This window comes from Pipra filicauda, unplaced genomic scaffold (genome assembly GCF_003945595.2).
Source record: "Pipra filicauda isolate LSUMZ 115617 unplaced genomic scaffold, ASM394559v2 scaffold69_size3009148_pilon, whole genome shotgun sequence".
Classification (NCBI taxonomy): Eukaryota; Metazoa; Chordata; class Aves; order Passeriformes; family Pipridae; genus Pipra; species Pipra filicauda.
Window position 1 is genome coordinate 735,898 of NW_024104864.1, and position 15,700 is coordinate 751,597.

At 40.0% G+C, this 15,700-nt stretch overlaps 1 protein-coding gene across 2 annotated transcripts in view; it reads right to left on the minus strand.

Annotated features, from left to right (window-relative positions):
- Positions 1–15,700, minus strand: part of GSK3B (glycogen synthase kinase 3 beta) — a 154,719-nt gene that overhangs the window by 60,377 nt on the left and 78,642 nt on the right. For both annotated transcript variants that reach the window (XM_027730438.2, XM_027730439.2), the window contains exon 3: positions 10,517–10,600. In XM_027730438.2, the coding sequence (XP_027586239.1) occupies positions 10,517–10,600 (84 nt within the window). The remainder of the gene's footprint in view (positions 1–10,516; positions 10,601–15,700) is intronic.

Here is a 15,700-nt window from a genome sequence, read left to right on the forward strand (position 1 = left end):
TACAAGCAAAAGGAGACATGTAAAACAATAAAACATGTGATCAGTAAACCCTGTCTATCCAACTTCACAACAGTGGGTTTTGACAATTACAGAAGTCCATTTAGTTCATACCAACTTTGCCTTGTTTTTGTGCTTGCATTTTTATGTTCTGTTGGAAATGGGACAAATTCAATGGCATGACATGACACGACAGAAGCACAAAAAACCCTCGAGCACCTGAATCTTAGAGATGAGGCTTTTCTTATGAGTTTTGATGCTACACACAGTACCTGAACAATCAACATGGGCTTTGCATGGCAATGTTCCTGAGTATCCTGTCTATCACACATTATCCACCAGAACACAAAGGCACACGAATACCTTTCCCTCACCAACTAGCAAGAACTGATGTTCCTGTATCAGGAACAATGTGGTCAGCAGGACCAGGGAAGTCATTCTTCCCCTGTACTCAGCACTGGCAAGGCCACACCTGGAGTGCTGTGTCCAGTTCTGGGCCCCTCAGTTCAGGAAGGACATTGAGGTGCTGGAGTAGGTCCAGAGAAGAGCAACGAAGCTGGTGAAGGGACTGGAGCACAAGTACTGTGAGGAGAGGCTGAGGGAGCTGGGGTTGTTCAGCCTGGAGAAGAGAAGGCTCAGGGAAGACCTCATCAGTCTCTACAACTCCCTGAAAGGAGGTTGTAGCCAGGTGGGCGTCAGTCTCTTCTCCCAGGCAACCAGCAGTAGGACAAGAGAGCACAATCTTAAGCTCTGCCGGGGAAGTTTAGGTTGGATATAAAGAAGAAATTTTTTAGAGAGAGAGTAATCAGACATTAGAATGGGCTGCCCAGGGAGGTGGTGGATTCACCATCCCAGGAGCTTTTTAAGATGAGACTGGATGTGGCACTTAGTGCCATGGTCTAGTAACCACAGCAGTGTTGGATCAAGGGTTGGACTTGATTATCTCGAAGGTCTTTTCCAACCCAGTTGATTCCATGATTCTATAAACGCAAGGCTTATGCTGTTGGCTATGTAAGTAACTGCATATTCCACTCCTACCATATGCAACTGACTTCAGTTGTTCTCTTTATGAATTAAACAAATCAAAGATGATGCAAGTGCTTTGACCAACATCCTCCTGGTGTTACCAAGCACTGGGCTCATAAACACACAGAAAAGAGTTTTCACGACCTCTCATCCTTCTCTTTGAACATGAACTGGATGAAAGTAACATCCAAGTTACCTGGATTTCCCTGAATAAGATTCAGGACAAGCTAAGAAGCAGTCATGGCCTGACAAACCCTGAGGGTGATGTAACCTGGTTTGCCTACCTCATGCATTCCTCCTAAACACATATTTTTCCAGTGACCCAGATGAATTGCAATAGGAAACAGGGTTAGCTGAAAGAGCTTGCCAAATGAGGGCAACTGCTCAAGGATCGACTGGGAGGATAAATGCTTATCTTTCCATTACAGGAAACCTTACCACATATTCCACAAGTGACTTGTTTCCATACTGCTGTTTCAGAACTGGTCTGGGAACAAACCAAGGTAACCTGACTGTCAGAAGTACCTCTGAAACAACTTACAGAGAACAGAGAAGTCCAGAGGAGACTGCAGCATATAAGTTACAGAAAGCAAACACAAGATGTCATTAAATAACTCACTTCTCCTTACAGATCTTGGGACTGAATATTATTAGCTTTCATCAGCAGGTCAAATGTTTATGTCCATCCATGTTCTCCTGTGCTTGCTACTAAGATTATGACCATGTACTCTTTAAAATAAAAAAGGGGGAGGACAGAAAGCCAGATCCTGAAATATAGAATCAATGTATTTCATTAGGATTTTGACTTCAGCAAATCAGCTCATGTACCAGCAATTGCACCAAATGTTAGAAGTTGCTTTCTGTCACTTGGCAGATAAATTCTCAGTTGACAAACGCTGCTCCAAAACGAACCACAGCAAAATAACCACTGCTTTGCCATCAAACCGCTCTGTGCCTCTCAAGAACCTACAGTTCAGGCACCACTTCACTTTGATGGGAAATACTTCATACAAGAAAATACTAATACAACCTATGCCATAGTAAGAGGCATGAGAAAGACTAGGACAGAAGAACTAAAACATTCTAGCAATCTGATTTTATTCCTTGTGCCAGAAATTGGAGACAAAACAGGATGAAAGAACAACTACTGTAGCACATGAGCATTACGCGTAATGTGGCTGAGGACTGAGTGAAATTGAAAACATTGCCTTACTGATACAGGAAAGGATGCATGGAGGTCTCAAACCCCACTTTACAAATCTCTCTTTCAGTCCCCACAAGTAAGCTGTCTTAAGCACCATCCAGTTGTGCTTAATTGAGGCCAATATAAAGAAACAGCTATTGAATTAAAATAAATCAATAGCTATTGAATTCAAAGATTCACTTTTCTACATTGTTCCTTGCAGGGAAAGTTCAAATATTCCTTCTCTATGATCATCCCCTACTTGAACAAACCCCACATTGATCCTAAGTGCTTTCTACCAGCTTTTATTCATGTATCAGACACACACTAAATTTACAATGTGTGTGCATAAAGCCCCAATCAACATTAGTCAGTCACAGCCCAACTACCAACGTGACCAGAGAAGCCAGGGAGGTCATGTGTGCCAAACACCAGCCTGACAGCAAAAGGCAAAATCATACTCTGAAGAATATGTCAGCATCTAGTAAGATGTTAGAAGTACTCCTGAACTGTCAAGGTCAACCTGGAATCTAAAGAAAATTTCTCTGAGCATCAAGTAATGGGTTAAAAAACTATTCTGGGTGCTCTTTCTTCTAGGGTGACTAAATTTACTGGTCAGCATTTGGAAAAAGTGATGAACATATGCTCATTTCAGTTTTCATCTCCTGGCAGATCAGTAACAGTGTGGTGATTCTGGTGTGGTTTGTGGGTGGGTTTTTGTTAGTTTTTAGATGGACTCCACATGACCAACTGTATGAGAGCAACTGAGAGAAGATGAACAGGACTCTAACTAACTTTGCATTTGGAGAAATAAATGTGGAATTAATTGCAGTCTGAAAAAACTCACTTTACTTGCCTATTCAAGCTAAAAGCACACAGACAAGTGATTAGCTTAAAATTAAGTAATATGCCTCAAAAATGCACTTCTCATTATTAAAATTGTCCCAAGGCATCAGTATTGGGACTATATGAAGTAAACAAGCCAGTCAGTTTACTAAAGGGAATCATGTTTTCTTTACCATAGGACAGCACCCCACCAATGATGTTTCAGAGGTAGGTACTGCACACAGAGCTCTTACTGACAGGATGGTAGCTACACAAGGGTTCTGTCAAAAAGAACTTGAAGGATTTACCTTTAAGCTGGAATGCAAGAAAATGCCTTTTAGCATTTCATGTGGACTATGCCTTTTTTGAGAGTGCATTATTTAAACACCAAAGTGTCATCATGAGGTAAAATATGCCCTTCACCCTGACTTAGGCATCTAGATTTAGACAACACAGGAGGTTCAAAGTCACATAGTTTTTGTCCTGGATTCAAAAAAGGGCTATTTTACTTTTTCTTAAAGCTACAACCACCACACACTTCACATCCCCTTATCAAGCACCATGAGAAACCCACCCTCCTTCCCTTATCTTGAAGACTGACACTGTAAGTTAAAAATACGAAGACTTTGGACATGCATTCAAAGACAAAGCAAAAATTTGCAGCCTTCATACTCTAACTACCCAGTAGCCATGATAACTAGAAAAATTTGAAAATGTAAAACATGTGCTAGCTGACCTTATTTGTATAAAGGAATGGTGACATCCAGTGGCCACGTGTGCCTGGTTTTACTTGCAGTTTACAACCACATCTATTTCAAAACAGAGCTGAAGCTGCTGCCAAAATATAGAGACTATATGCCTAGAGATACAGTTGCAGTTTCACACAGATAAATCCGGGGGGTAAGAGCAGTTGAAGACTCAACTACAGTGTTCAGAAAGATACCGATATTTTCTATTAGTACTACAAATGTTGGGCAAAGTATCTCCTTTCCTAACCCCTCAATGCCCATGACTGAGTTGGAGAACTAAGATCTGTCCCAAGACTTCTGTTCCTATACCTATGTATCAAACCTTACTAAACTGTTCTGTAATGCTCATTACTCCTCAGCATAGCACAGTCATGTTATGTAGGAATTGCCAGCCTGGTCAGCTGTGATGGCAGCATAAGGCCAGAAGTCAACCCTCCAAATATAATTCATATTTAAAGAACTTTCCCAGATCTTGTTCAAAGACAACTGGTTAACATTATCTACTTTTGATCACTGAAAGAGTCCAGGTTCTTAGATGATGCACTAAGACATTCCTTGTTGTTAAAAAAAAAAAAAAAAGACATTTTCTGTCCTATTTTTCCTCTCTAAAGAGAGGCTACTGTAAAGGAAAAGGTCACACATTGAAAGAATTTGGGAATCCCTGATGATTCTTGTTTATTTTATGCCCTATAAAGTCCTTAAGTTTATAGCTGTACTTTCAAGGAGAAATAATTTCTATGAAGTCAGAAACATCCACCCAACATCTAAAAGGTGGGACTGATTTATTATCTTTGACATGGGTGATCTGTGGATATTTGAACCACAGCTCTCAAGCAGAGACTCTGCCATAAACTGGCAATAAGTCTGTTGGAAGATGAAAACTGACAATGATGTTGGGATCACTGGACTGTCCCGCACACCTTGCCATGAAAACAAAAAGCGGTGTTTGGACATCCACTGTTTTCCTGCCTGTTCGCTACCTTCCAGACTGAGTAGGAATTTTTGAATCAGGATATATCCAAACTAGGCAAGACATTACACAATAATGGTTCAAACTATATGCCTGCCTCAGGATAAGCAATACAAACTGCTTTCCTGATGGCCATCCAACATGGGAAGATGAGAGCAGTAGCTAGAGCTGATAGAGGAATGACTTGAGAAAGTGACCAGTCAGATGTACTGGATGGCTCACAGAGCTTCCTATTTCCATGCACCTACCACTCTGAGGATCTGCTGCCTACTCTGCTCTTGCACAGACCTACCAGAGGCAGACAAAACCGCTATTTCTAAAAACACAACCTACTCAAAACCAGAGACTGATCATAACTACAACTAAGGAAATTCCCAGCATGTTGTGAGCCCTAACAGCAGTAACTGATAAATCATTATCTGCTGACTGGTGCCCTTTTTGAAATGAGCTTGGCAGGCCTCAGGCAAGGACTACGGAGATACCAACATCACAAAACTCCTCATAATTGGCATTAATTGCTCCTTTGTTGACAGCACAGCAGATCTGCCAAGGATTGAATGAATGGTAGTGACTAAATTCATCTCTAGGGATGGCCCTTCAGCACATTACTAGCCTGGTGCAAAACATTCACACAAGCTCTAGCAACGTAAAATTGGGCTCAAAGCTCTGTTAATTGAACTTTCTACACAATAACTTTTTTTTTTTTAAGTTCAGTTAAGAAACCAAATTGTTCCGATTTTAACAGGGAACAAGAATGGACGGTCCTTACATGACAACTCATCTGAACACTCCTGCAAGAAAGAATGATGACGTTCCTGCCTCTTTGAAGGTGGAGGATATGTCTTTTTCTAACAGGGATATGAACCTAGAGAAACACCAAAAACTTGCAAATCAGACAGTTGCTCCCTTCTTTCAAACTTCTTCACTGCAGTTTAAAACACTGCTGCCAGAGCACACATGAGATAGTGCACAGTAGCTTATAGATGCAGCTCAGTGTGTATGTCCTCTATGTTTATTTTAAACTTCAGCCTAAGTCTAGGGGAGTAAATTTCCATCCTGAGTCTTCATGGACTTTTGGCTACATGCCCTTATAGCTAAGGCTACATAAGACTAGACATCAATTAGAACATGCAGAAGGGCCAGCTCAGCCTCCAAAAAAGAGTCAGCATATTGCCTATTTGTGATCACTCTGTGCTTCCATATATGCTTTCCTTGACTCCTCTGAATTCTGCCACCTTAATGAGGAAAAACAAAAGTTACATAACCACAGATGCAATTACTCAACAAAAACTTTATTTACTTTATTTTTATATGATTTGATGCAGAAATAAATCCCTCCAGTAACTTTTCATCCTCTTTTGGGCACGGATATGGATCAATCAGTCTTATTAAACACTCAAAAATATCCACGCAAGGAAATGTGACAGTTATGAAATACCACAAAGATCTAAACCAGAAATAGAGAGGGGGAAAAAAAATGGGAATTGAAAACTCATTTCAGGTTTTACACAGCTGAATAATTTTACTCGACAGCCACTGATTTAAGAAGTTAGGTCAGTCTATAAAACATCTTCGCAAAGGAGCCAGAGGAATCACTCACTATGTTCACATCTGCCCTACCTTGGAGCATGGCTCAAAAGGTTCTGAGAAGAATTAGGCTAAAAAGGACAGGCAGCAAGACCATCTCCCCCTGCTTCAGGACATCAACACTTATATTTTGTACCATGCTAAATGCAAGTCGGTCCCTGAAATTAAGGAAATTTAGCAAAAGTCAACCAAGAAATATATGCCTTCCTAATACAGTCTGATGTCCCAGTGGCAAGTTGGCAGGCAAACCAAGCATCTTGTTCAAGACCCTACCCTAAGGCATAATATCAAAACCAATATCAAAGAGCAGAGCTGGTCAGTCCTAAAATCCTCCCCATTTTCTTCAAGAATTAACTAGAAAACTAGAAATCACAGAAATTCAGCATGGAAAAGACTTGTGACTACTTCCACCAGGAGAATCTTTCATACAACAACTCAACCCACTATTTGGTTGTTTTTCCTCACCTCTGGTTCATTCCACCAGGTGTAATTACGTGTTCTGGACTAACAAAAAGCACATTACAGGTATGGAAGACAGTGTCTTCTGCCACATATCTCATACAGCCTCAGAAAAAAAAAAAGGAAATTAGAATCTACTCTGGTAAATTCATTAAGGAAAAGTTTTTGAAAAAACTGGGTTATCCAACAGGTGTGACAAACATCCGTAAACCTCCAAAGAATTGAGAAGGAAATAGTTTACAGAAGCAACTTGAATGCCAAGGTTGTCAGCTGTCATATGAATATATATTATGTGCTTTCTCTGAGCTCTTCTAAACTAGAAATTATTAGTCAAACACGATTAATACGCAGTCAGTTCTCAGAACAATTTTTATGTCTATATATACACACAAAGGTATAAATATATCTCTGTGCATGCATTTAAGTGAATATACACACGCACACACAGAGAATATACCTATATAAAGGCAATACAAATTCAAAGATGTTCAGACAAGAGGGAGCCACCCAGTAACAGAAAACAAAGGAGAAGAAATCAGTCAAAGCCATGTTTAATACAATATTTCCATGCTCCTAAGGCTTGACGGCATTCGGCAAAAGCAGGAAAAAAGTTTAAGCAAATGGGAGACATAAAAAGGACAGTTCATCATAAAGGGAAAAAAAAAGTTAAGGAGCTCAAACACTTCAACCAATTCCACAGAGAGCCCCCAGAAACAGCTAATGGAGAGCTCCAAATCCCTACAAACTAGGTGTACAACTTTGATGCAGCTAAGGAATAGTCTGACTAGCAAGTGTTTTTTAGAATTAGTTTTCTACTTGATACTTTTTGTTTTCTGATCAAGAATGAAACCCCCTGTTTTGCTAGAATAATGCCAGTTTTAAGGTTGCCCAGTGTCTAATAATATCTAGTGATTAAAACGAACTAAAATGACTGTTAGGCACATGGCTTTCAAAGAGTGCCAGTCTCTTTGAATCTGACTGGATTTGGAGAAATCCTTTGAAGGACCTCTAAATCGAGACCAGATTTAAGCTTCTCAGATACTGGCCAAAAAACAAAGAAAGAAAAGTCTCTGGGCTTGGAGATTCCAGTGTCAAGCACTAGGGAAGAAGGGAGAAGTCTAAGCAACACAAACAGGTGGAGTAATCACAGTGGTATGAAAACCTTTATGTAAGAGAATGCCTGATATATAAGTATCAAAATGTCATTAAAGAGATCAGCAGTATAATAGTTACCTCTGAGATCTTGCACTCACTGCTAGACTTGAGTTAATTAGCACAAACACGGATTAAGGCAGACAATTGTCAAGTTCCTCATGAAGACAGACAACAATTGCAAGCCCCAGTCACCACTATGCTGCTGCATTTCCTGCTATACATTCCCTGGATTTTTACATTACTCTTCCCATTGCACTTGGCTTCAATAATCAGTTTATATAAAGTTCTGGGTACCTATCATCCAGTTGTAGGGAGCAACTGCTCCCTACATGCCCTTCCTGGTTACCAGATGGGACATTTTTCTCCCTTCTCTAATCCTTAAAGGGTCAGTTTGACTTTGAGGGTAATACGAAGGAAAAGATGTTACTGCTTCCCAAACTGACAAAAACATGATAAGAAATGTTATTCTTCCTTCCCAGATGAGCTTCAGAACACCAACTTGCTGCTGTTTAGAGCTTTGTCCAAACAGCAAACTCCAGCCCTCTCCTCCTCCTGGAGTACCAGTCTGCCACCAGAATGGCAACCAGTTAAGGCCTTATAGCCCACACAGGAAAAGCACTGGTAAGTTGCTGTGCTAACACTCAGCTTGTGTTTCCTACAGCTTCTTCTGCAGGCATTTCCTGAGAGCTGCAAGAAAGGGCAGGAGTCATGCATGCCATTGCTCAGTTATCTTCACATGCTGCCACCTACATGGCAATACCTGCAAGCCAATTATGCATCTTTTTGTATTGAACTGCAAGAGACCTCGCAACCTGAACTGCAATGTTACACTGCGGACGTTCTGCTGGGTGTGCACTGGCCCCAGGGACTGGTTCACATTTGTCCCATTTTGCAACAAGGTAGCAGTGGAAATCTCAAAGGCACAGAGTAGAGGCATCAAGAGAGAAGAAAGCAACATGAAAGAAAAACTTCTCATTGAAGTATTAAGATTCACTGGCCACGGATACAGACTGCATTTTTAAAAGCAAAACTAGTGCTGCCAAGAATCAGCCACGTTTATGTTTTGCAGAATGGTAAATCCAGTCTCAAGCTCAACATCAAGTCAAAGATTTCCAAAAGAATTTTTCTCAAGCTACTGTTACACAAAGGCTACTGGGACAATGTTCTGAGCGGTTTTAATGCTTCCACTGTTTGAAGGAGGAATTTCTCATGCTGCTTGAGGAATTTCTAGTTATGAACAAAATACAGCCTAAAAAACTACACTGCACTACCAGCAAAACAGCCACAGCCACACAACACTGAAAATGCTTGCTATCACCAGGCAAGGGCATGTAAGGAAGGGGAAGGATTGATCAAAAAAATAATGAAAAAATCTAAACCATATTTCTCAAATCCTGTGAAGAGGTTTTGCAAGCTTTCCATAGGCACAGACAAGGCACAGAGCCAGATCCCCCCTCAAACCACTCCTCAGAGAGGTAACAGCAGAGGTCTTCCAATTATCTTTCTGTGCCCTGCACAAGACTGCAGCGACCTGTCACCAGCAACTTATCCTGGAGATACCAGCTCCTTTTCTGGCTCCAAACACCATGAAGTGGGTGGGCTGCCTCTCCCATTATGTCGACCCACTTTGTTAACCTGCAGTTAATAGCCTGTCAGTAGCTATCAGCTCTCATATACAGCCCTTTGCAGCACTGTGGACAGTGTATGTGCACCAGCATCTTAAGACAACTAAGAATGTAATCTGTTTTAAAAAATTAAAAAATGGTAGCATTTATATAAATTATATAAAAAATTATATACATATTTATAACAATATATAGAAAGATTAGGGGAAGTTCAGAAGGTCATCTAGCTCACCTCACAGCTTGCATTAACTCCCATGAGGGACAGAAAGACTTTTTTTTTTTTTACTCCATGGATGATCCTGCTTTAAGCATAAGGGTGGACCAGATGCCATCTTGAAGTCCATTTCATCCTGAATTATCCTATGATTCGTAAAATGCTGATACATACTTAGACAAGGAATGTGTTATAATTTCACATTGAAACTAAACCTTGTAACCCCTTCTTAAAAACCCCAAGGAATTTTTAGACTTGGACGGAAAACAAACGGCAGTGTCTATTTCTTGAGATTTATTAAATCCAGGTAGTTGCTCCTTCTTCTGGAGCATAAGCATTCTGACAAATGCTACAATCACAGGATCATACATTATTCTTTCCTCTGGGCTTTGAAACTCAACCTGTATGTGGAACAGATGCACAAGGAAGGAGAACAAGAGCATACAGGGGCTGGGTCTGTGAAAAGTCAAATAAATGCTTTAAATCTAAACTGTATATCCAAATCTGCTGCACTACTGTTGTGTTATACTAATAACTCTACTCCTTATGGACCACACACTTCCATACTGAAACACATCTGCTCCAGTTAGACCTGTTGAGGCACCACTATAGCATTTGCTCTATGTTATCATGTCCATTGTCTTCACACTCGTCTCTAGAAATTCTAACAGTTCACTTATACCCTAGATGGTTACCAGAAGGTATTGCTTTGTTTTTCATTCTTACCTTCTCTCCACTAGAGTAGAAGAAATAGCGCAATCGGACAATGTTACAATGATCCAACTTTCTCATAATTTGGAGCTCTCTGTTCTGAAACAAGAGAAAAGCAAACAATTAGAAAAACATAAAGTACCATAGTAAACACCTTTATATACAGATACAGGAGGTGACAAAGCAAAGAACAACTAAAGTTGGAAAGAGGTAACAGCTTTCCCATGTTTATTAGTATTTATTGCAGTTACTTTATTACTGAGAATACTGCCAACTTTGAGTACATTTTCCCTCTAAGGTCCACAAATCCATCAAAAAAATCCAAGAATTACCTACTTGCATTATTAAAGGTTCAGTAGTAAAAGGCAAGAAGACATTAACTTGCCATTTTTAATTTCTGATCTTACAATAATACCATGTATCAGCCAGAAGGGTTGTAAGCCTATCCCCCTTGAATACTGTATAAATAATGCAAGCACTGTAAAACCAAACATAACGTTTCCAGGTACATGCCTGCCATCCTCCACAGTGCAAAACAGGTTTGCAACAAAAGATCTTTGCCTCTTCCATTCTCTTTGTAATACCAACAAAAAGCACCTGAAATTTATGCAACAGAGTTCCCACTTTCATTCAACCAAGGTTTAACCAGGTTTAGACAGACAGAATAATCGCGTTAGTTTCCCATTTTATATCAACCTGAAAAAGCTGTTAAAATAAAATCAGTTCATTACATGCATGATAAACTTGTGCCTTTACTGCAATATCCATTATAAATGAAGCCTAAACAAATGAGGGATCTTATTGCCTAACAGAAAAAAACAAGTGAAGTTTTGAACTGCGGGTATGATCAAAAACAAGCAAGTAAAATTAGCACAGCTATGTTAGTTATACTTCACAGATATTGTTACAATACTCCTTTTTCCTATGGTCACATTTACCCATCGCTGTTATTCCTTCCTCAATTAATAAACAATCGGCAGCTTCAAAACCAGAAGGTATTCCACTTTTTATGCCACTCATGGGATTGCTAATCATGCTTCCTGAATAGCTAGAACCAATACAATAGACTAATTCACTGGTCCTACTAGCATCATTAACGCTGGCCAAGTTCAGGAATATTTGGGAAGAAAATTCTTTAGCCACCACATACTTTCATACTTGAATGCACAAAGCTAACACCCACGTTGTGCAGTGCTGCCGTCGAAACAAGGATTTCAGATTCTATGTATCAGAGGGTCACGTATAGTATTTGTCACTATAATTAATTGTTAAGGAACTCCACAAGAACCACTCAAAGCTTCTAATGTGAACATGGCTACAAATTCTGCTTCTAATTTCTCTAAGCTGTGTAGCCTTAAAAAAAAAAAAAAAAAAAAAAAAAGAGGTGCTAGATAGGATGCAGTGTCATTAATCCTATCAGCCCTGACTCCTGCTGACTGAAAAAATACTTCAGTATTAGCCAGCTCTTTACAAACACGAGTGACATCTCACACAGTTATCAGTTGGCAATTATCCACCAAGCAGTTAAGGAGAAAGCAAGTCCTTCCCTGAGCCTGGCTTCTGAACAGATTAAAGCCTAAGACAGTGAGGTGCATACCAAGACAGGCCTATTCTATCCTGAAGAATGAAGAGAGAAAGTAAGGGAAAGCAAGGAGAGACCTCTGAGTCTTTCATGTATCTCCTGAAATCTTATGGAGTGAATTTGTGAAAGAAGAATACAGGCTTCTCCACATAACCTCATCAATATGCCTCATATCTCACAGAGAAAAGGATTCTCCTGATAGGAACAAGAGCTTGAATATTCTCCACTTACTCATTCTTTATTAAATGCTATCCAAAATAAATCAATTTTGAGAGTCATGGCTGGGGTTCCTGTGCTGTATGGCACAATTCAAATTTCAGATCAACAGAAAGATCTCATCCTCTTGCCTTGTCCAAACCACTGCTGGCTCAGTCGTGTCTCCCTGGGCCTTACAACGTGGGGCAGATTTCAACTAGCCAGTCAAAGTAGGGATGGCTCTAGATCCCACCAGTTACAGGAACACCTATTATGACAAAAGATTAATTTCTCCAGTTGGCTTTTATGGCACTTAACAGTGTTACTATAGGTCTGAATCTACTAACACTGCAAGTCCCAGTACCTCAACCAAATTCCACCAGCAATTCATAGGCCAACATATAGCAAGTAATTTCTTCTCTTTCTCCTACTGACTGTGAGATGGGAATAATCTTTTATCTCATTGATTTACTGGAAGAAAAATGAATACACTAAGCATTAACACGCAAATTTTATTTTAGCAATACCTCTGTAGCTTCTTAAAATACCCATACATAAACTTAAGTCAGTTTATCACTTCATATTATTCAGATAGTATGTACGTGTTGATTGGATACACTGGAAAAAAGAAATCAGCAAAAGTTATTTTAACACTAGGCTCAAGTCATATTTATATTCTGGTATCTCATCCTAGCACAAGCACAGTCTGTGCCCACTTTGATGCCTTCCACTCTGATCCATCTCCTTCAGCTCTTATCCTGACCATCTGCTGCAGCTGCACAAAGAGTTTTTCAAGAGGTGCTAATATCAGGGATAAGTCATAAACCAGTTACACAGTAACCTATATCTCGCATCCTGTGACTAGGTAGAAGGAAACAAATCTAAACTGTCATCTTAGTCAAACAGTCACCTCAGTAATCTTAAAACCAAGCTGATTTCTAATCACCACTCCCTGGCGGAGTTAAAACTGGAAATACTCGAACAGTTGCAAAGCTCAAATTGGACGTGGCAGGGGAACAGCTACTGACATTCATGGGACAAACTGATGCTTTAAAGAATTCATTTTTTCTCAGAGATGAATACTTCAAGTAGTCTCACTTCACCATGCATTGCCCCGTATACATCTTAAATAAGTAACAACCTTTTCACATTATAATGTGGACTATTAACTACCAGTGCAGCAATGCATGGGGGCAAGGGGAAATATCAGATTATAAGCAGGGAACCTTTACTGAAATGAACAGAGACAGATGTCCTACATCAAGTAGAAGAGAGAAAATGGATGTCTAAAGATAACGCAAACTAAAACCATTTCAAAACATGCTGATGAGGAAGGCTGACAGTGTGTTCAAAATTCAGGGTGGGTGAAAACAAAGCTCATGCTTATCCTTAACTCATCATTTTTGTCTTCCAAGAGACGTGGATGTAAAGTCAAAGACTCACAGAGGAAGTTATTATTCTTTCCTATTGTACCACCCATTGGCATGAAGGAAGGGGTTTAGTTTTCTTACTGAACGAGTGTACCAGGCCTGGTAAGCACTGAAGAAAGCAAGGCCCTTCAGTGCCTGTCTTGCCATAAGGGAGGACCCAGCAGGCATCTGTTCACACAAAACATGTGCTCCTGCAGCACATGTTCCTTTGAGGAGCCACAAAGCAGTGGGACTATAAACAGATTACTCAGCGCATTTCTGTTGCAGTTCCATTTCTTTATCTAAAATAGATTTCTTTATCCAGAAGGCAAAGGGCTGCTGACACACAACTCCAGAACACTGCTTTATGATCAGCTCATTTAAGCCCTTCACTGACTACTGAAGCAAACCCCACATAACAAAACCCTGTTCATCACTTATGAAGACAACTTTCCTAGACTAGATTGTCTCTTATCTGTTCGTTCTATTGAAGAAAACTGGTTACTCATCGAGGTTAAAGATTTGGTTAAAGATTGCCAAGACATTAGATTTATAACTTCAAAGCATAGCCAATAAAGCTCACCCATGAAGATTCATGCCTTCTCTCCAAAGTTACAGCCCCAATCCCTCGCAGCTGTGCTAATGCTGCAGTTGATACAAACCCACCAAAGCAAGGTCATTTCTGCCTCACTACTGTAATCTGCTATTACAGATAACCATCACTCCCTGCCACACACACTCCCTTCCCTTCCCATCCAGGGACTTCTAGAGCTAAAACCAGTTTGCATTCATTACTCCTAATCTGACTCTTTGCCTTCTAGCCTCCTTCTCCCTCCCTTTCTTACAACAGGGGATAAAATGACTGGATCATCAGAGATGATGCTTTATGGACTTGTAACTTCTTGAACTGGACTAGAGCAAATGAAGGTGAATGGTTTTGTACAGCTCATGTCAGCATGACATTACCATTATACACCCAATGAAGTGTAGAAATATCACCTGGATCCAGTTCAGAAGGTAATTCCTCAGTTTTCTTAGCTAACGGGCATGCTGGGTTTTGATTTCTTTTTCCTGAACTGCCATTTTAAAATCTCAACATGGTTCATTGAGAATTATGTTCAGTGCTGATGAAATGGATGAAATTAGAGATTTATATTTTTCCTTTGTGTCACACCAAGGACATGATCTGGTTCTTGTGAACAGATAAAATTGTGTACATCTCGTCTTTTTAGAGATTATATTTTTTAGAGGGAAAAGCAGGATAAGCTACCAATCTAATTCAACAAGTACCTTCAGCATCAGACTTCTTGCCTAAATCAAGTAGGGCCAACAACTAAAGTTAATTCTTATTTTTTCATTTTTTTGAACTGATTTTTTTTCTTCTCGATATAATCCCTTCAAATGATGAAGCTCAGTATCTTGTGTTCTTCTATCAGATTGGAAAAATAGAAACTGGAGGGTCATTGCATGAACTGTGGCATTATATATGGATAGAAGCAGCACAGGCATATCAAAATTTCTCAATACACACATTCTTTTCTCCTCTTGCACGTTACATTTATGCTTCCCTCCTTTCCTCTGCTTCCACCACAATCTTCTCCATTCTACCACATTTCTTATCCTTCAGTAAATGTTTTCCCACAGCGAAGAGGAGGAGGAGAAAGCCATGGGCAAAATTGGGGAAGAAACTAGTTTCCAGCAGGAGACATGAAGACAGTGATGAAGCAGCAGGGCTTGCTCTTTTTTTCCCTGCTTCCTTCCACTTGAACAGCCAGAATGACCAGTCACATCCACTCACCTTCACCCACTGCACTGCTGAGCCTGCCCCAAGAACAGGCTGAGGCTGAAACCTAGAGAGATTTTTCATACAGCAGAAAAAAAAAGCAAAAAAGTTCTTTATCCTGACCATCTCCCACTACAAGAACACCAAGCACAGAGCAGTAGGCACATGTTGACAAAGGCTTTACAATGTGATCCTAGACAGCTGTGCTTGATGCCTTGCAGAGACAGAGA